At 37.1% G+C, this 22,452-nt stretch overlaps 3 protein-coding genes and 1 pseudogene across 4 annotated transcripts; 2 read left to right on the forward strand and 2 right to left on the reverse strand.

Moving 5' to 3' along the window:
* Positions 1 to 2,592: 2,592 nt before the first annotated feature.
* On the reverse strand, positions 2,593 to 3,401 carry LOC114221405 (microtubule-associated protein RP/EB family member 1 pseudogene; annotated as a pseudogene).
* Positions 3,402 to 3,988: 587 nt separating this feature from the next.
* On the forward strand, positions 3,989 to 4,897 carry LOC114221410 (olfactory receptor 4K3-like). Its single transcript, XM_028119526.1, has one exon. The coding sequence runs from the start codon at positions 3,992 to 3,994 to the stop codon at positions 4,895 to 4,897; it is 906 nt and encodes a 301-aa protein (XP_027975327.1). The 5' UTR covers positions 3,989 to 3,991.
* Positions 4,898 to 12,373: 7,476 nt separating this feature from the next.
* LOC114221406 (olfactory receptor 4F6-like) lies at positions 12,374 to 22,452 on the reverse strand. 2 transcript variants are annotated; one of them, XM_088025077.1, is made up of 2 exons: positions 22,441 to 22,452; positions 12,374 to 13,318 (listed from the first exon to the last, which is right to left on the reverse strand). In XM_088025077.1, exons 1-2 carry the CDS (start codon positions 22,450 to 22,452, stop codon positions 12,374 to 12,376), a joined length of 957 nt encoding a protein of 318 aa, XP_087881203.1. The 2 variants fall into 2 exon arrangements, with proteins under 2 accessions (XP_087881203.1, XP_027975323.1); XM_028119522.2 differs by lacking the exon at positions 22,441 to 22,452 and having other exon boundaries at positions 12,374 to 13,327.
* LOC114221291 (olfactory receptor 4K3-like) lies at positions 16,698 to 17,645 on the forward strand. Its single transcript, XM_028119410.2, has one exon. It carries the CDS (start codon positions 16,707 to 16,709, stop codon positions 17,643 to 17,645), a length of 939 nt encoding a protein of 312 aa, XP_027975211.2. The 5' UTR covers positions 16,698 to 16,706.

Below are 22,452 nucleotides of genomic sequence, written 5' to 3' on the forward strand. Positions count from 1 at the left end.
CCATATTAGAAGAAATTAAAAGGCCCTCCTACATCTAGTATTTTCTAGTCATTTTCATCCCTGGTATCTGATCAACTTCGTGGATTTATTTATATTTCTTATGTCAATTACCTCTTCAGAGGACATGTATTCTTATAAAGAATATGTATTCTTTTTTTTAAATTTTATTTTATTATGTTATGTTAATCACCCTACATTACATCATTAGTTTTTTTTTTTTAGGGACATTTTTCTTTGAATTTTTTTACTGTTATGTTAATCACCATACATTACATCATTAGATTTGATGTAGTGTTCCATGATTCATTGTTTGCATATAACACCCAGTGCTCCATTCAATACATGCCCTCTTTAATATCCATCACCAGGCCAACCCATCCCCCCACCCCCCTCCCCTCTAGAACCCTCAGTTTGTTTCTCCGAGTCCATAGTCTCTCATGGTTTGTCTCAAGAATACATATTTTTCTTGATTCATAGAAATCCTATTTCTTCTCAAAACTGAACTAAACTTTTCTCTAAACCAACATTCTTTCCAGAAGCTAACTCCAAATAGACTCTATTAACTGTGTTACTTTGGGCATTTACCTTTTAACTCAGCTTTTCAGCAGTAAAATGAGTATGATTGTTGCCATGGTTATGAAAACAATGATTAAAAATATTTATCATAGCTCTGAGTTATACAGAAGAGGAAAAAAACGTACCTTAGAGCTGGTTTCCAACTTTGATAGAGGACTACGAACACCAGTCATTAGTAGCAGCTGCTGGAGATAATTGATCCATTGTGGCAAAGCCCTTCTGATCAACAAATTTTTAAAAGAAGGTGGCAGAAGCAGATGGCAAAAAAAGAAGGAAAAAGGAAACTGGGAAGAGAGAAAAGCAAAAAAGAAGAGAGAGAGAAATAATATGAATCCATTTTCTAGCCTGAGAGGATTGTTAGATTTTTAAGGTAATTAATTTAAACAGCAAAAATGACAAGTTTAAAGGCAAACTTAGTTTCTCAAACTTGTTTGATAAGAAATCTAATTAATTTGTATTTGCCATTTACTCTGCCATTGCAAAAGAAAGTCTTCTGCCAAAGATTCCTGGAACATCTTTCAAAAATCATGACTTCTTAGGCTAAAGCAAATGAGACTGAATGGAAATGGCTTCCAAATGGATATGTGGGAAATGAAGGAATTTGCCTAACTCTGAAACTCCCATTTGTAATACAAAAAAATATATATATATATTTTCCTCAAGTAGCTTGATGCATAGTCTCTCTCCCAGAGTCAATTAGAGACTTTGGATCATTTTAGTCCATGCGGAGATCTCCAGATTTTAGTTTCTCAGAAGCCATCTTGTTTGGAATTGGAAACCTAACACCAGATTGTGTATTTGATGGTCCTATATCGTGTATGGCAGAATGGCTTTGAAACACATTTTAGAGTTTGATATTCAAAACCGTACTTCAGGATTCATTATGGCTGACGTATACTTCAGGCTGTAAGTAATTTCTTACAGGTTATGTAAGCTTTGAATTTCATGAACAGAGAACAATTTCTTCCTCTCGTTCAGGATTTATCCTTTCTTTATGCCTGGAACATTTATTCTTTAATAATTTTTAACTACCTTCTTTTTGATAGTTTATCTGCTCTTATACTTAGTTAACTATGTTCATTAGTGAAAAAGTTTTGTCATTTTGTCAAAAATAGTGTTAATATCTCTTTTTAAAGACCGATTCATCTATTTATTCATTAAAAAAATTAACCTTCAATAACGTTAAACATTGTTTCCGTTTTTCAAATTTATAAATAGAAACTATTTTTCTAACATATAGCCCCTACACAATAAAATGTCATTTTAAAAATTGTTATTTTACCTCAGGTCTACAGTATTGAAGTGATCATAATTCTGTTTTTAAAAAAAGATTTTATTTTAAAATAATTTCTACACCCACTGTGGTGCTTGAACTTACAACCCCAAGAATTGCATACTCTACTGACTGAGCCAGCCAGGCACCCCAAATTGACCATAATTCTTGATTCATAACATAGTCTCACTATTTTTGCAAGCCCATTTTGTGTTTTGTTTGCTTGTTCATTTAATGACAAAATTATGCTGATGAAAACATGATCTAAAGATCTAATACAAGATCTAAATAATTGTTAATAACACACAACTGCTTATGTGCTCATCTTTTTTTTTAAGGCATTTATTTATTAAAACATTCTCTGCCAAGATTTCACATTAGCTTAAAATTCAAATCAATCTTTACACTTCTCTACGGATGTCTCCACTTCAGTGTATCACATAAAAACACCTTCTCCAGCAATCAGTGTTACCAGCGTCCACATAGTGAGCCCCATGGTCAGCCTCTTTGCTCCCTAGGTGACCCAACTAGATGTTAATACTGCTCTGCTACAGGGTAAAAGCTCCTAACCAAACTCATTGGATAAGGGGTGAAATTTCTACAAAGTGCACTTCAAGAAGAGGTATTGTTTGCTCATGAAAAGAAACCAGTGAATCCTCTAAGAATAATAAAAGGGGGTATTTTACAGGTAAGCACATGATTTGGAGTGAAGAATTCGGATGTTGCTCTGCTGGTACAGGCCGTTAATACTCTTCTTGTTCCTCCTGTGGGCCCCCTTCATCAGGTATCACAAAGCCTTCATCTGTGGCATACAGAATGTCCACAATCCTCTGCATTACCGGGTTTTCCCCCTCGTTCTCCTGGCAAATTAATTCAATGTTCCTTAGCTTTCCAAAGTAGAAATCTCTCTTTCTCCAAGTCTCCGACGGTAACTTTCAATACATTGACCTGCTGCATCAATTCAGCTGCTTCGTCATCCCTGTTGCCCACACCAGGATTCTTTCGCACCACACCAGGGCCAGCCTTGGTTGCAGTAGTTCTGTGTGTTGCATGGGCCTCTGTGGAGCTGCACTGCTAGAGATGAGAGGTTTCTTCGGTTTGTTCAGAGCTGGAGCAACAAGGGAGGGAGCCACTGCAGTTTCTTGACCTTGTCTGGCAGCTACGGGGTCACAGTCTTTTCCATCATAGTTTGCATCAAAAAACTTCTTGAACCACTGAACAAATTCAAAATTGTCCTGAAACTTTCCTTTTACTAATTTGTCCACAGGAATTATTTTGTCAACACCCATTCTCTTAAAACCTGCTTGTAGTATTTTGAAGTTCTGGATGTATTCATGTTCTAGCTTAGCCTGGAATTTCACTTTCTTCAAGGCAATGGAGCCAGGGAACAGCATGTCCATAAACCGACAGTAGGCAGCCCCTGAGCACAACTGTTCGATCTTCGTCAGATTCAGCTGCAGAGACTCATTGATCCAGGCCAGCATGTCATGTCGACTTATGTTATCACTGGTGACTGATGTTGAATATACGTTCACTGCCATCTTTGGCTCTCGGCGGGACCGTGTCCACGGCCTGTGCACAGCTTCGGTTCCGTCTTCGTCTCATTCAAACCGCCCTATGTGCTCATCTTTATGCTGACCTTTCACCTCTCTTTACTTGAGGTTATTTACATCTTACATCTTCTCTTTCTGTACATAGTTTTATCACTTATATGAGTTCCTGCAATGTATACTGTTATTTTTCTATTGCTTTTCATTTTATAAAAATTGTGCTGAGTGGATCCATTTTGGACTTCTTTTTCTTTCATTATTATGTCTAAGATACATCTGTATCATTTTATAATTGTAATTTGTTATGGTTCTGAATAATATTCCATGGTCTTGTTTATGGGGATTATTATATTTCTCTTTATAATCATGTATGAATTTATCTTGGGTATGAAAATGGGAGTGAAAATGATGAACCACAGAATTCATGAATATTGAGCTTTGCAAGATAAGGCCAACATTTTTCTAGACTGATTATATTAGTATACACTTCCATCAGCAATGTATAAGAAATCTTCTTGATTCACATACTCTTTATTCAGAAAATCTAATTTCCTGTCTTTTCTTCAGATAAATTTAGAACAAACTGGACTAAATGGAAGAAGTAAACCAGTCTGTGGTGTCTGAATTTATTATTTTGGGGCTTTGTAGCTCATGGGAGCTCCAGGCCTTCCTACTAGTGATATTTTCTTCACTTTATTTGATCACCATTTTAGGCAACATCTTCATTGTGCTCCTAATTATTGCTGACCTTCATCTCCACTCCCCCATGTACTTCCTGTTAGCCAATCTTTCATTCATTGACTTCTGCCTTTCCTCAGTCACTACCCCTAAAATGATCACAGACTTTCTCAAGGAAAACAAGACTATCTCCTTTGAAGGCTGCATGTGTCAGATTTTCTTTGGACATTTCTTTGGAGGGGGTGAGATGGTGCTGCTTGTGTCAATGGCCTATGACCGTTATGTGGCCATCTGCAAGCCACTTCATTACTCCAGCATCATGAACAGGCAAATGTGCATTGGGTTAGTGATGACATCATGGATCATTGGGCTTGTGCATTCAGTAAGCCAACTAGCTATGATTATAAAGCTGCCCTTCTGTGGACCAAAGGAATTGGATAGCTTTTTCTGTGATATTCCATTGGTGATCAAGCTAGCCTGCATAGACACCTCTATTCTAGAAATGTGGATAAATGCTGACAGTGGGGTACTGGCAACCACCTGCTTCATTCTGTTGCTAATCTCTTACTCTTATATTCTGTTTACCATCTGCCTTCACTCCAAGGATGGGGCATCCAAGGCTCTCTCCACCTGCACTGCCCACATCACAGTGGTAGTGTTATTCTTTGGGCCTTGCATCTTTATCTACCTGTGGCCACTCAGCATCACCTGGGTGGACAAGTTTCTTGCTGTATTTTATGCAGTCATCACACCTCTCCTAAATCCAGCCATTTATACTCTAAGGAACAAAGAAATTAAAAATGCCATTAAGAGACTATGATGTTAGCATATGGATTTCTGTATTTCAGGGTCTCACAGTATAAAAAAGTTCACTTAGGATCTCTAAATTAGCCATGCCTGTCCTGTTGCTTGGTACTGGGTAGCATTCTCCACTTCACATACGGAAATCATGTGTATCTCCAGATACAAGTTTTATGCCAATTCTATCCCATTCCACAATCATTTGCTGATCACAATGTAAAAACTCCAATGTCTGGAAAATTTGGCAAGTCTTTATGGCTATGATTTTGGTTGTGCTCAAGAATGATTTAAAATTAATAACAAGTTAATGTTACTTACTAGTATTGGTGCTGCCACTTCAACACCTTATCTTAAAATTTTCTATTTATGCTAAGCATTTCTTTGAGCAAAGCATTTCACATAGATCTCTAAATTTTGGTCACTAGGTCAGTGCATTGAATATTGCTCTTTATAAATGGATAAATCAGTTTCTCAGTTGATATTTTAGCTACCTTATCTGGAGAGACAGCAGTAAAGGTAATAATTAAGTATTCCTTACCATACTCAGAAAAGAAATGAATCATAATTATAATCTGATGAAAATGTTGTTCCCTCAACCTCATATTTTAGCCATTTGTGAAACAGTGTAATTATCTTCAGAAGATGTGCTAAATTAAATACAAAGATGGATATACTAACAACCTTTGGGGATTTTGCTTCTTCTCTTTTTATTTGTAAATGGGTTAGAAAGTTCATTATCTGTATCAGATAAAAACAGGGAAAAGTGTTATGAAAGTGAGGACCAAAAGTCTGATTTTAGAATAAATTATCCATTTAATTCACTTCAGTGTTCAGATGGCCTGTAAGCAACCGGATTATATACAATGTGAACAATTGTGAATTGTTCATTACTACACATAACATAACTGAAAAGGGATGGAAGCAGAAGAATGTTCATCTTTAGCCCAGAAGGCTGATCTGTAGCTTACATAGCTCCAGTAAGGATCAAATACGTGCTGGTTGCTACATTCTTAAAGGGTCTCATGACTGCCTGTACATCTCACCGATAGTTAATATTGAGCTGAATGATAAGCACCACAGAAATCTTGCAAACGTAGTTTATGAGTAGAAATTCAAAGAAAACATTTGTGAGGTAACACTCCTTGCATGTCCCCTCTCCCTTGAATACCAAGCATATAATCACCAGCTTCATACAGCAAAAGTGCAGCCCTTTCTGCCCATGGGTCCTGTCCCCATGCTTTAATAAAAGCACCTTTTGGCACCAAAAACATCTCAAGAATTCTTTCTTGACCATGCCCTCAAAAACCCACATCAATAACTAAATTGAGAATTCTTCCTACTGTATGCCTCAAAAAGGTATGCAAATTTACATCTCCTTATCTGAATGAAATCCATGGAGCCTGATATACTTCAAATTTCATATTGTTTTTTTAAATGATGAATTAAGCAGAAATTTTATTTCCAAGCTCATCAAAGATTATTACAAACACGAAGTATCCTTTTAAAAATGTCTCAAATCAAAGGCACATCAACAAAGTAAAACACTTGTGACATTAAGAATTCATTTAGGTTGTCATATTTTCACACTATTTTGTGTTTAATCACTTGCATGTTCTGATGATCACACTAAAACATTTTTTAAAGACATGAAATAATGTATTTTTTTTTAAGTACAACCACAACTGTAAAATAGAGGAACTTAAGAAGACAAAGGCCAAGTCCACTTTGCACATAGGATAGGGTCATCTAATACCCAACACCACATGAATCTTTCCAAACAAGTTTGCTAAGACACAGCTCCCATGTTTAGTGTTACAAATAAAACAATCCTCTCATTTAGAAAAATCAAGACATCATTTGATTAATAAAGCTTATTCTTCCCCCGGTTTTATACTTGCTTGTCTTCATTTAGAAACTGTAAATTCATGAGAAAAGAACAAGTTTTTGTTAGGGTATAAAAATCTTAGGAACAACAAATTACTAATATTCAACTTTTTAATAAGGAAAAATGTTTCCTTCCCAAGATGGATATATCCAGTAAATAAAGCAAACATAATATTCCAGGTACAGGAACAATAGTAATTCCCTTATGAAAGAGGTATATTTGGTGGTATCATTTTCTTTTTCTTAAAGAGTCTCATGACTGCCTGTACATGTGGGACTTGAACTCAGGACCCTGAGATCAAGATCTGAGTTGAGATAGTCACACACTTAACAGATTGAGCCACCCAGGTGCCCCTCACTTTTGTTGGCCTTAAATATAAAAACACTTTACCAAAAGAACCAGGCCATTATTATTTAAAATGTACTCCTTCATCCAGTTTCCTTAGCTAAGTAGAAACTCATAAATTTCCATAGAATTTTCACTACAGGACCAAAGCCACAGGAAAGGTCTGAAAATATATGAAAGTCATGTGGCTGGAGAAAAGTATTTTCTTGGGGACTTGAAGGTAGTCATTCATTGCTTTGCGCTGAAAAGTCATTCCTCAGGAGACTTCTTCCTTACAGCCTTTAAAATACTGCACAGGATCTGGGCTCCCAGCTGGAAAACCTACCAGCAGGGCATCCTTGCAGGCATTCTGCATGCAATACTGCTGAAGCTCTGGAGCTGCCTAGGAGCCTGGGAAACCATGATCCTCCCCACACTGGCCTCCAACAGTTGCTGTTCCAGCCGGTGCTGCAGGTGATCACACTGGCCCCCAAAACAAATGGTGGCAATGGGCTCCCGGGGCCAAGGAGCCAGGCTCCAATTTCATATTGTTTTTTAAAGGTAACATGGTCTGGGGCGCCTGGGTGGCTCAGTAAGTTAAGCGTCTACCTACGGCTCAGGTCATGACCCCAGGGTCCTGGGATCTAGCACCACATCGGACTCCATGCTTACAGGGAGCCTGCGTCTCCCCTGCCTGCACCTCGCCCTGCTTGTGCTTGCACTTGTGCTCTCCCTCTCTCTCTGTCTGTGTCAAATAAATAAATTTAAATAAAATCTTTTAAAAAATAAAAAAGGTAACATACTCTTTTGTACTTTGTAACATTCCAATACAGATAGTCTGAAACACAAACCCTTATATAAAATAATTATTATTTCTGTGTGTGTGTATACATAAATATTCTGAGTTTTTTTGTGTGTTTTATATCTCTGTACATCAGTTTGGTGTACAGAGATCCACCTGTATCTCTGTTAAAGTGAAAAAAAAAAAGAATCAGAAACCAACCTTCTATTGACTTGTCTTTGAATCCACTAATTCATCTTCTGTGTTCACTCTGTTTTTAAGCCCACTTAAATTCATAACTCTATGTTGCTTTTACAGCTCTAAAATATCATTTGGTTAGTTTTTACATATTCCATTTCTCTATTAAAATTTTTTATCTTTTCTCCATTTTTTCAACTGTTTAAGCTCTTTTTAAAAATAGGTGATTTTATATTCTACTAATTTCAACAATTGAGCCCTCTGTGTTCTTCTTCTAACTATTTTCCTCTTAATTATGAGGCATATATCCCTGCTTCTTTGCATGTTCTTATTTTATGTGTTTTAGGCATTGTGTATAAAAAAATCATATAGATTTGACTTAACATATTCCTCCAGAAACTATTCACGGTTTCTTCTATGAGGCATAAAAGGTTAAAGTGTAATCACCTCAATCCAATCAAGTACTGAGCTTATTTGAATCAGACTGTAGTTTTTATAAGACTCAGTATACTTCTGGTTTATACCTGCTCCTTGGATATATCCCTTCCAAGTTTTTTTTTTTTTGGCTTAACTTTTTCCTTTATTAGATAATTAACCGTTTGCCTAACATTCTTCAAAGATGACTGATTTTTTAAATTACCATCATAAACTCATGGATCTAAACATGTCTAATAGGTTTCAAACCATTGTAATTATTATTCTTACTGAAGCTCAGATTGTCCCATCTTTGGTCAAAGGGAGCTGAAGGTTGGTTTCTGATTCTTTTTTTTTTTCACTTTAAATTTTTTTATTGTTATGTTAATCACCATACATTACATCATTAGTTTTTGATGTAGTGTTCCATGATTCATTGTTTGTGCATAACACCCAAGCTCCACGCAGAACGTGCCCTCTTTAATACCCATCACCAGGCTAACCCATCCCCCCACCCCCCTCCCCTCTAGAACCCTCGGTTTGTTTCTCAGAGTCCATAGTCTCTCATGGTTCGTCTCCCCCTCTGATTCCCCTCCTTCATTCTTCCCCTCCTGCTATCTTCTTCTTTTTTTTTTTCTTAACATATATTGCATTATTTGTTTCAGAGGTACAGATCTGTGATTCAACAGTATTGCACAATTCGCAGTGCTCACCATAGCACATACCCTCCCCAATGTCTATCACCCAGCCACCCCCTCCCTCCCATCCCCCACCACTCCAGCAACCCTCAGTTTGTTTCCTGAGATTAAGAATTCCTCATATCAGTGAGGTCATATGATACATGTCTTTCTCTGATGGACTTATTTCACTCAGCATAACCCCCTCCAGTTCCATCCATGTCGTTGCAAATGGCAAGATCTCATTCCTTTTGATGGCTGCATAATATTCCATTGTGTATATATACCACATCTTCTTTTTTTTTAAAGATTTACTTATTTATTTGAGAGAGAGAGAGCATGAGAGGGGGGAGGGTCAGAGGGAGAAGCAGACTCCCTGCTGAGCAGGGAGCCTGATGCGGAACTTGATCCTGAGACTCCAGGTTCATGACCTGAGCTGAAGGAAGTCGCTTAACCAACTGAGCCACCCAGGTGCCCTATACCACATCTTCTTTATCCATTCATCTGTCGATGGGCATCTTGGCTCTTTCCACAGTTTGGCTATTGTGGACATTGCTGCTATAAACATTGGGGTGCACGTACACCTTCGGATCCCTACATTTGTATCTTTGTGGTAAATACCCAGTAGTGCAATTGCTGGATTGTATGGCAGCTCTATTTTCAACTGTTTGAGGAACCTCCATACTGTTTTCCAGAGGGATTGCACCAGCTTGCATTCCCACCAACAGTGTAGGAGGGTTCCCCTTTCTCCGCATCCCCGCCAACATCTGTCATTTCCTGACTTGTTAATTTTCACCATTCTGACTGGTGTGAGGTGGTATCTCATTGAGGTTTTGATTTGGATTTCCCTGAGGCCAAATGATGCTGAGCACTTTTTCACGTGTCTGTTGGCCATTTGGATGTCTTCTTTGGAAAAATGTCTGTTCATGTCTTCTGCCCATTTCTTGACTGGATGATTTGTTCTTTGGGTGTTGACTTTGGTAAGTTCTTTATAGATTTTGGATACTAGCCCTTTATCTGATATGTCATTTGCAAATATTTTTTCCCATTCTGTCAGTTGTCTTTTGGTTTTGTGGACTGTTTCTTTTGCTGTGCAAAAGCTTTTTATCTTGATGAAATCCCAATAGTTCATTTTTGTCCTTGCTTCCCTTGCCTTTGGCAATGTTTCTAGGAAGAAGTTGCTGCAGCTGAGGTTGAAGTGGTTGCTGCCTGTGTTCTCCTTTAGGATTTTGATGGCTTTCCAAGTTTTAATTATGATTCTAATGGATCTCTTGCTCCTCAGTCTGAAAGATTTTAGGTGATTCAGTTTTGCCCTTCAGAATTTTTTTTTAAGTTTTTTTTTATTTTTAAGTAATCTCTACACCCAAATGTGGGGCTCAAACTCACAATCCTGAGATCAAGAATTGTTGCAGGCTCTGCAACTGAGCCAGACAGGTGCCCTGCCCTTCAGAATTTTTGAGCTTATAACTTTAGTCTTATCCTTTTTCCTGCTAGCCTCAGAAGTACAGCAGATTCCTCACTCAGAAATCTGGCTTTATGTTTGTCCTTTTCAATTTAATGTGCCCAATAAGAATCCATTGCAAACATAAATATTAAGCAACAGAGTACTAATGAACAGGAAAACGTGAAATATTACTGATTTTATAACCAGAAAGAATTGCAAATATTCAGGATATAGAGTCCTTTCAAAATCTAGCAGTGAATTTGGCTTGGTCTTCTTATTATCAAACCAAAATATAAATTAAATTAGTTTCACAATTTCTACAGATTACACACATGTTGGGGTTAATGTAGAGCGTGAAATCAGCCATAATACCTGGCTTGCTAAAATGTAACACGGAGGCCGCTGGGAGCGAGGGAGGGTTTCGGAGAAGGGGTAGGCCTTTGGAATGCGGAGGCCCATGTGGCCACTCTGCCGTAGGAATGTCGCCAGGAGTTACCTTCCTTGAGGCTCTCTTAGCCCAAACAGCCATCCTGAGATCTAAGAGATGTGTGCATTGTCCCTTAGGCTACGTTTAGTAGAACAGGCAGATCAGCATATCGTATCTTTCCCATAAATCCTCCCAGTTTCAGTAAGACCCCTTGTCACACATCACATGCTTGAGAAACAGCAATAAGGATTTGTGATTCTCCTGAAGGACCAATAAAAGCAGGAGCACAGAAGAGCAAACAGTCTTGTCTGAGCATTGACCCCCTTGACTTCTCCTCTCTTTCATGGCAAAGTTTGGAGTCATCTTTCATTCATTGGTACAGGGATTGCTGGCCATCACTGGCACACACACACACACACACATATACTTGAGACCCATAGCTTGAGCAAGAAAAGAGTTATACGAGACCACTTACTAGAGAAAAATTGTCAACAAACAATTTGGACAGAGTAATCGTTCAAATAATAATATCAGCCATGAAATTATCAGATTAATATCTATTTGACAGTTAAAGAATATCTGCTGATTGAGTCATAGACATTAAGTCAGAAGTTCAAAAATTGTGAAATAAGATATAAATATGTATAATATAAATATCATATATTTATAATAAAGATTATATATGTATATATATATTTCCTTGCCCTAGGCCAACTGGAGATGACTTGAGTCCATGGAATGGAGGCAAGCAAGGGTGAGAGTAATAGCCACATACCAAATACATGAAACATGCTAACTCTGAGGCTCTCCCTCTTGTTTTCCCACCTATGTATCTCAACCTTTCCTTATTACTTCTGTCTACCTCACATCTCCCTCTTTGATCCTTTTTTCTCCAGGTTTTAAATTCTCTCTCATATATTTTTTGTCTTTCAGAAAAAATAAAATTGAATTATTCATATCCCAGGTTTAAATTGAAGGAAAGCTGTATATTTCATAGTTCCCTCAAAAGTTTGAGTATATTAGTTCTAAATTGATCAGTTTGAATTCAGACAATCTAATTAATGTCTGAGGTCATACTTTTAGCAGATTCTAAGTCTATAATCTGTGCTTTTTCATCAACTTCCCATAAACTTTTTTTGGGACTTTAATTCAGTTGCCAAACATCTTGTTAAATAGAGTTAACCTGATAGTTCCATGTACCCTCATAATTAGTGATCTATTCTGAATATTATAAAATGGTGGCTTTAGAAAAAAAAAGCTCCAAATTTTGTATAATTATTTAAGCATTTGTATTACATGAAGTTGTTTGAAAATGCAAAGAGTAACTTGTGTTCCTGCAAGTTATTTAGGAGATCATTCTCAAACTTAGGAGTTGACTATGCAGTCTCTTCATTGCCATCTTCATGTCCTTGTTCCTCAATGTGTAGATAATAGGATTCAGAATGGGTGTAATCATAAAGTCCAAAATGGCAAGAAATTTATCCACTGACACAGTGGGAAATGGCCACACATAAACAAAAATGCATGGTCCAAAGAACGAAATCACCACAGTGATGTGAGCTGACAGAGTAGAAAAGGCCTTAGACAAACCACCACGTATGGAATGTTTCCATACAGTGACCAGGATGAAGATATAGGAGATAAGCAATGAGAAGAAGGTTCCCATGGAAATGAACCCACTGATGACAATAACCATGAATTCCATTCTGTAGGTCTCTGTGCAGGCAAGTCTGATAAACCAAGGAAGGTCACAGTAAAAGCTATCTATTTCATTAGGACCACAAAAAGGCAAGCGGCCAACAAAAGCTAACTGGGCCACTGAATGAATGAAGCCAATAGCCCAAGCACCAGAGAGAAGCAAAATGCACATCTGCGGGCTCATGATAGTCATGTAGTGGAGGGGCTTACATATGGCCACATATCTGTTTAAGGCCATGGCGACGAGCAGCACCATCTCAGATCCACCCAGGACATGAAGGGCAAATATCTGGATGACACATCCTTGAAAGGATATGGTTTTGTGCCCAGAGTACAGGTCATGAATCATCTTAGGAACAGTTAAGGTAGAAAAACACAAATTAATAAATGAGAGATTAGCTAAAAGGAAGTACATGGGGGACTGTAAGTAAGGATCAAAGGTCACTACAAACACGACAAGGAAGTTTCCCAGAACAATTGTTACATAAAACACTGTAGAGAAGGCAAGGAGAAAATGCTGCACTGGTCTAGATGTAGAAAGTCCCAGCAACACAAATTCAGACACTGAAGAGTAATTTGATTTATTCATTGACTTTGTGTTACCTAAAAGGGACAAATAAAAATAATTATAAAGGGATGCACCAGAGCTCTTGAAAGAAACAGATGTCATTAAGTTTCAAATTCTGACATTAAAGAAAAAACTTCAGTCTTGTCACAAAGTCCTTTGAAAAAGTCATAGAAAGTTTATTCATTTAACAAATGTTCATTGAGCAGCTACCATGAAGACTTATGTACCTGGCACTGTGCCACATTCTGGGGTATAATATTGTACAGAGCAAAATGGAGTCCCTCATGTCAAGCAGGAACCTGTATCAAGCAATGACACAAGCAGTTCAGGTACTGCAGCTAGGAGATACCGCCAGGACCAGTGTAAGCTGACACCCCAGAACTGATAATGAGCAGAACCAGAGGAAGTCTGCAGAGACCCCAAACTGATTAAATCCTTTTTAAAAGGGAAGGATTTTGGCAGTAAACTGTCAGACTCTTCATACCTGACCCCTCTATGTCTGACCACTTAGAAAAGGCAACTGCTGTATAAGGCTCTGCCCAGTTGATCTCTGAACAAAACTGAGAGCCTTCACTGCTTGAACTTAAGAAGCAGTAAGTGGCCAGAACTGATCCAGACCGGACAGAGGTCTTATCTCAACTGTGAGCCCCCAGACTGACTTTGCGTTTGGTTTGTTAACTTCCTACACCCTCTGTTTTCTTGTTTGTTGTGTGGTTTGTCTTGTGTCCTGCTCTGTGTGCTGTGTAAGAAGCCAAGTTTAATCACATGGTGAATTGTCATTGAGTTTGGAATCCTGAACCTGCTTTATAATTGTGATTTAACTTTGCTTTATGATTGACTAAAGCTGACATTGTGGAAAGACACAACTAATGTGTGTGCCTTCATAGCATGTTCATGACAAATATATACCCGGTCTTTATTTAGTTTGTAGTCTAGTTGTGAAGCTAGGCATTAAATAACTAATGATATAACTAGATGATTATAATAGTAATTAGTTATTTGAAGAAAAGAACAAAGGGCTATGAGAATTACAAGAACTCACAGCAGTGCCATCTGCCGTGATCTGGAAGAAGACATTTGTGCTATGATCTCAGTAAGCAAGCATCTGGTTTCAGAGGTGATCTGTGTAAGGTAAGTACATCCCAGATCACTAATGTTTGAACTCACACATTTAATGTCTTACCCCTATTTTAAGACTAAATTCTTTCTTTCCCCCTGAAGCATTTTTCCCCATACCTATCTATAGTGCTTAGAGTTCTGAATGTGTTATTCAGTGAATGTCTTGTGGGAAAGAGTATGGGTTTTCTCTCCCAACTAATCCCTGGGACTTCTGGATTCCTAACAGCATTTCACACACTAACAAAAGCACTGCCTATCTACCTTCTTAGATGCTCCCAGATGTCCAGGAGAAGACTCGTTCTCAAAAACCTTCCAACTTATCCTGATATTTTCTAATCCTTTTGGATTTTACATGTTTTACCTTCCCTCAAGGTAGCAAACAGAGAAATGCTTTAGGAAAAAATTAATAGGCCAAAGTGCCTAAAATTTAAAATCAAACAATGAAACAATTGATTTTTATGTGAACCTACATATCTCATTCCTATTATTAGCCATTTACAATTATTCATGTCTCTGTTACCTTTTTATTGAACAAAATGTCCTACTTCAGAAATCTTATTTGTTTTATAAAAAAATTTTTTTAAAATCAATCTTATTTATTTCTTAGTCTTGTCAAAACTAAGGTTTCTACCAGAAGTGATTTTCTAGTTGGGAATTTACATTAGAAGCTTTGGAAACAGACAGACCTCAGTGTATATTCTACTTCTATTACTTTTTATTTTACAATGTGGAAAATAGATCATTGGTGTATCTATGTACATAGTTTGTGAGGTTGCAAGGTTCACGTTAAATATACTTACCAAAAAATAAATACATAAAATAAAATAAAATAATTAGAATTCAATAGTGAGATGACAGACACAAGGACATCACATCCACATGTTGATTTTTGTTAAAAAAAAAAGGCTCACACTTTTTGAATAAAAAAAAAAACTTAGAAGGAGAAAGAACAAAGCCCAATAGGAAAAATGAAATAAAAAAAAAAAAAGAGGAGTGTCGAGTTCAAAGAAAAGGAGAGGTAAATAATCCTTAAAAATAGGGAAAACATTTAATCTCACAATAAGAAATTAAAACTACACTCAGTTGCCATTTCTCATCATCATATGACAATAACACTGCATTGGAGAGGCTGGGAAAAAACAAGTAATTCGTATGTTGCTGGTGGAAATGCAAAATGCTTTAAGCCCTATGGGAGGAATACAAACAGAAAAATAAAAAGCAAAACAAATAAATGCTTTTAAGGTGCTTAACATAGACTTGGTACATAATAAGAGCTACTTAGTCAACTCTATAATCTGAACTTTAAAGTCTGAAAAAATAGCATACTAGAAAGATACGGAAATAAAGAGAACAAACGAAAGAGTGGAAAAAGAGAAGGAATGAAGGAGAAAAAGACTTGGCCTCCTGGCTTACAGAAAACAGTAAATATATGTATTTCCACAGAGGTCAATTTAAACAGTATGTCAACAGTTTAGGTACAAATGAACTCCCATGAAGAACAGTCAGGAGTAAAAGTAGCTTTCATATGTCCATAATTTAATCCAATCTCAGAAAAGAAATCTCTGTTACCAAGGAGAACCAAGGACCAGTCAATGTATGTTCATAAATAATGTTACTCAGGCCAAGGAATATACATAAGTTTGTAGAAATATACTTTCATGGGAATAATTCAAATGCAGGGAAATACTGGATATTACAAATGCATAGTCAGCATCTGGGGTCTCTTTTGGAACACCAATATCTTTTCTCAAGTTATTTGATGAACAGTTTTCCCCAGAGTTTCTGAAAGTTTGGTTCAGGTCAGTCTGCTAACACATACCCACTTAGCAAGAGATTTGTTTCTGAGAAGCATGTTTTGTATCAGAAAGGTAGTATTCAGTTATTGCCCTGGGGGGATAGAACCTCTGAATATATTTTAAAGCTATTCATTCTCCCTGCAGAAGAGGTAGATTCAAGCCTTGGAGAAATTATTTCTGTAATACATTACTACTGACATTTTTCATCAGAATATTCATTTTTGATTCCCATAACAGCTATACTTCTGATAGGTAAGGTTTCTGAACCATCCTTCTTTACTTAGCTCCCCATCTTGACTATAAGACTGTGTCTACCTATAAATTCAAGAAAACTTTATTTTCAATTTTCAGCTACTACAATGGTAAGATTTGAATTTTGCCCGTGAGTAGGACTTATCTGCTCTCTAGTACCTGAGCATTAATGAGGTTCTTCTTTCCATTCTAGAAGTTCTTAGTTCATCTCTTTCTTTGGGCTGCATTAGAACACCATGTACTAAATGGAGAAAGCAAATCAGTCTGTAATGTCTGAGTTCATTTTTCATGGACTTTTTGATTCAAGGGAGCTCCAGACCTTCCTCCTACTGCCTTTTTCTATGCTCTACCTGCTGACTGTTGTGGGCAACCTCCTTGTTGTGCTCTTATTCATCACGGATCCTCATCTCCATTCCCCAATGTACTTTCTCTTAGCCAACCTCTCATTTGTGGACTTCTGCCTTTCCTCAGTAACTACCCCTAAATTGACCACAGACTTCCTAAAGGATAATAAGACCATCTCCTTTGGCGGCTGCATGACCCAGATCTTCGGTGTGCATTTTTTTGGAGGGGATGAGATGGTGCTGCTAGTGACAATGGCCTATGATCGTTATGTGGCCATCTGCAAGCCACTCCATTACTCCAGCATCATGGACAGACAAAAGTGCATCTGGCTAGTTTTGATAGCATGGATCACTGGCTTTGTGCATGCCATGAGCCAACTAGCCATGATTTTAGATCTGCCCTTCTGTGGACCCAGAATAGTGGACAGTTTTTTCTGTGATATCCCTTTGGTGATCAAATTGGCCTGCATGGATACACATACTCTGGGAATGTTGATAAATGCTGACAGTGGGATCTTGGCAACAACTTGCTTCATTCTCTTACTGATTTCCTATACCTATATCCTAGTGATTGTTCACCTTCATTCTAAGGATGGAGCATCAAAGGCACTCTCTACCTGTACTTCCCACATCACAGTGGTGCTGCTATTCTTTGGACCCTGCATCTTCATCTATCTGTGGCCACTTAGCATCACTTGGGTGGACAAGTTTCTTGCTGTGTTTTATACAGTAATCACACCTCTCCTGAATCCAGCCATTTATACACTGAGAAATAAAGAGATTAGGAATGCCATAAAGAGACTGGTAAGTCAGCATATGTATTCACAGGATAATTTTTAGTTTTCTCATGTAATCAGAAAATGCATACCAATTTGGCCACGTTTTGACCTAAAAACTAAACTGGAAATGTGACTTACTCATATCTGTAAGCTTGAAGTATTCCCAGAAGTATGGTTTGTGTTTATTTCATTACAAAAATATGTTCAAAAATCCAACACTTGGGATGTCTAGTTGACTCAATCAGTTAAACCTCTGATTCTTGACTTTGGCTGAGGTCACAATCTCAGGGTCATGGAATCGAGCTCTACATCAGTTTGCATGCTCAGCTGTGATTCTGGTTGAGGATTCTCTCTCTCCCCCTACTCCTCCACCCCCTTTCTCTCTCAAATAAATAAATAAATCTTTTTTAAAAAAATCCAACACATATTCCCACCACTTGGAGAGGATAATAATTGATAATCCTAATTTGCATAAATATGCCTTTGTATTTATTCAAAGATTACCAGATGATAACAATGATAATTATAAAAATAATCACTGCTACCATTATTTAACACTACCAGTGTTCCCAACACCATGCTAAACATTTTACCTAGCTTATGTATTACTACAAAACCACTCTGGGTTAATTATCATTATTCTCATTTCTAAAATTACATGATTTACTCACCCTAACTCTAAGCTAGACAAGTTACTAAAGATATCTGAGTGGTCTACATCTACTTAGAAATAAATGAATCGACCTGTAATAGTAGTGCCCTCGTACTCCACAGCATCACCCCTATAGTTCAAGTTTCCAAGTCTTCATTGTTGATTTAAAGTTGGAATTTCTCTTGACTTTTTTTGGTTAAATACACAGGAAGAAGCATTTGTAATCCCTTGAAACATTACTTCCTTAGGTTAAAAAATGATTTTTATGATTATTAATTTTACCTTACATTAAAGAAATAAAAAAGAGAGAGAGCTGGGAGGATGGGGAAAGAGAAGAGTGTGCTGCTTCAAAGCAAAAGAAATTTAGAGTGATGAGAAGAAAGCCAAAAAGAAACCATCAATGAAAACAACACGATAATTTTATACAAAGATCTAAAATCCTCCTAGAAATGAATAAGAAAGATGACCCAAAATGGGAGACAAGGGACAAACGATTTGAACAGGTATTTATTTATGAAAAGAAATACCACAGGACACTAAAGACTCAACCTCATTAGTAATCAGGAAAACGTAACTTAAGATCATAATGAAATACCACCTTACAACCTGTTAAATGGGTAAGAGAAAAAATCTGACAGTAACAATTATTGTTGAGAACAGTGTACTGATGTGTATTAATGGAAATGTTATGCCCTCCTGGTGGGTGAAAATGGACTTAACCCTTGAAAAACAACTTGGCATTGTCTTGTAAAACCATACATGTGAATATGTATGTCAGTAACTGGCTGCTAACTGTTTCCCAGTGTCCGTATGCCTATTCCTCCTATTACCAACAGAACAGCCCCCAAGATTCATCTGGACACATGACCACCCAGTTGCAGAGTAGATTTCCTAGTCTCTGCTGCTAGATGTGGCTATAGGAGTTCTGGCAACAGATTAAGAAGTAACTTGTGAAACTTCAGCCATCTCTTTAAAGACATCAACTCCATTTTCTCTTTGCCCTGTCCCAGTGGCTGGGCACAGAACAACTGGAGCAGTTGCTTTGGAGTCAGGAACGAAATCTCCAACTTGAGAGGAGCAGAGCTAATGCTCCAGCCAGGATACAAATGGCCTTCAAAAAACAATAAGAACAAAAACCCACATACCACACTAACTTTCTTTCCTGCAGGTTTCAAATAGGCCACTTCGGGCCAATAGACCTAACCAGTTTTTGCTTTCTAAGGAAGCCCTCAAACAACAACCCCCCAAAATGTATGCTATATTATACATAAATAGTAAAATATACAGGATGAAAATGTGTGCATTTTGGCGTTATTGTTAGTAGGGTTAGACTGGGCAAGACCAGTCATGTCAGCATCTTATAATCTTCTTAAATGAAACTGCTATTGTAATAGAGCATATATTATAGCCCCAGATGATGTATGCCATTTGTTGAATAAAATTCAATTGACACACCTTTATAATATCCTAATTTCTAGCTCATTCCTGTGAACAGAAGTCATGATTTCTTGTCTCCTATCCCTATACCAATACCTAAAAAGTTAATAATGCCAGATCAATCTCTATACCAATAAAATAAAGTGATGACATAACTAAACTAATAAAAATATATAAATAATTATAGTTATAATTTTTAATTTCTGAAAATATTTTTAAAAAGAGAACTACAAACTATATCAAGAGCGGCTTGCAGAAGGAAGGTTTGGATGTTTCCCCAAACCACATAACCATGAAACATTACTCAGATCTGTCTACCAGCATTCATGGGGACATAAGGCTTCTTGGGATATTTTTAAGATGAAATTATCTCAGCTGTATTCATTGATAATAAGTCTTTAGTTTTAGGAGCCACCATTTATTCAGAAGTAATTTGAAGGCTATATATAATGTCCTTTCATGCCTCTTTATTGGAGGAATATAACAACACTGAATCTGGATTGAATTCTTGCTAGACAACATAATTAGCAATCTAATTGATAGACTACAAAATGAGGTCCTACCGTCCATCTAATTTGTAAGCATACGATTTTCATTTAACTCATCAGCAATTCCATATAATTCACTTTTAAGTGATCCGTGTTTCAAAAAGAATCACAATGGAAATTAAGAAAAAAGTGTTTAACTGAATACTAACAAAAATACAATATCTACATGAGCACATACGGAATGCAGCTACAGCCATGTTTGCAGGGACTTTTATATACGCACATATTTTTAAAAGAGAAATGAGCCACATGAGTGACCAGAGTGTCCATTTCAAGAGAATTCACCTAAAGAAACTAGAGGAAGAAGATAACAAGAACAAAAATTATTTAAATAAAAACGTTAAATCCAAAGAGTCAACAAAACCAAAGTTGACTGTTTCATTATTTTTTTTATTTTTTTGAAGATTTTATTTATTTATTTGACAGAGAGAGACACAGAGAGAGAGGGAACACAAGCAGGGGGAGTGGGAGAGGGAGAAGCAGGCCCCCTGCTGAGCAGGAAGCTCGAAGTGGGGCTCAATCCCAGGACCCTGGGACCATGACCTGAGCTGAAGGCAGACACTTTAACAACTGAGTCACCCAGGTGCCCCCAAAGTTGATTGTTTCAAAGGACCGACAAAATTGACAGCACATTAGCAAAACTGATCAAGAAGAAAATAAGGCACAAATACCCAATGCCAGAAATAAAAAATGAGACATCTCTACAGATGCTGCAGTCTTTAAAAATATTATAAGATGATATTACATCCAACTTTACACCAGTAAATTAAAATTTTACATGAAATAGGAAAATTCCTATAAAAAACTAACTACTAAAGCAAAAGTATCTCAATGCAACTACATCTATTAAACAAATTGAACCTTTAATTAAAACATTTTCTGTCCCAATTATTATTGTCTCCCAGCTCAAAGTCCACCCTTTTATACTCTTCTTTCTTATATTGGGACTCTGCAAACCACATTCCTGTTTTGCCATCAGGCTGCCTTTTTTTTTTTAAAGTTTGTTTTTATTTTTTGAAAAACCTACAATTTTACCCACTGTATATAGTGAACCAAATTTCTAAGAAATACTTTTTTTACATGGATTATGTTCTGATGATGGAGCATGTTACAGGGAGGTTGTAAAGCTTTGGGCTTCCCCTCTGCTTGCTGTGCTGTGTGAACATTACCACAACTACTACAGTGATGTTTCTCTTCTATGGCGGGAGGTGAATTCAGGTTGCTGTTTCTCCAACAGTTTCAGAGCTAGCCTCACTGTACTTTCTTAGAGATAACACCAGCATGCGGGTACTCTATCTTCAAAAACTCTAGGTCCCCAGCCTACCATGCCTCTCTTCTGAGTTCAGAGAAACAAGCAATAGCCAAGACATACTCCAACCAAAAAGGGATTTTCAGCTCCATTGGACCCTTTTCTAAATAACGAAATTTCAGTAATTCTAATTTCTTATATTTATTCCCTCACCCTTAGGTGTAGTAGCTGTTTCCTACACTTGTTGCCTCCATGACAATAGAGAGCTATCTTTATACACTTTCAGATACCTAATTAACAACTTGATGCCTGCTTAATTTTTACATTAAACTCTGTTCAAATAATGTGTGTGTCCTCTTTGATGACTGATTCCTGACTGATACAGCTTTCCACAAAGAGAAGTGCAGGCCTAAATGGCTTCCCTGGTGAATACTGCAAAACATTTAAGAAAGAAAAAAGAAATACTTTTTTACATAAAGTTCTCTTGAGAAGAGAAAAAGTAGAAACACCTTGTTTTGGGCTGAAAAAACAAAGTTAGATAATTGAAAATATTATCCAGTATCAAAATTTACTAGTAATTCAAAGTATACAGAATACAATGGTCAAGAATGGAGACTTCTGAGACCACTAACCTGAATCCCCAAGTTTGCTCACAGTATTGTAGGATGCCTACCTGAACCAGATATAGCAATGAAGACTCAGCTCTGATAATGCATGAATAGCATCATTTACAGAAAAGGAGCTTATTTTGGTCATAAAACATCTTCAACGTTTACTCTGATAATTGGATAGCTAACTGACATTTTTCAGCTGATTCTATCCAATAAACCCATAAATTGCAGGCTAATTTACCATTAGCAACCTAGATAGGTCAAGTGTAGCCTGCTAAAAGGAGTCCATATATGAAGACTCCCCATTTTCTAACAATAAATCCTATCAAGTTGTCCAATTAGTATGCTTACAAGGAGACTGACCGGATCAT

This window comes from Eumetopias jubatus, unplaced genomic scaffold (genome assembly GCF_037043125.1).
Source record: "Eumetopias jubatus isolate StellerSeaLion01/CBP00866 unplaced genomic scaffold, mEumJub1_p1.0 scaffold_7, whole genome shotgun sequence".
NCBI lineage: Eukaryota > Metazoa > Chordata > Mammalia > Carnivora > Otariidae > Eumetopias > Eumetopias jubatus.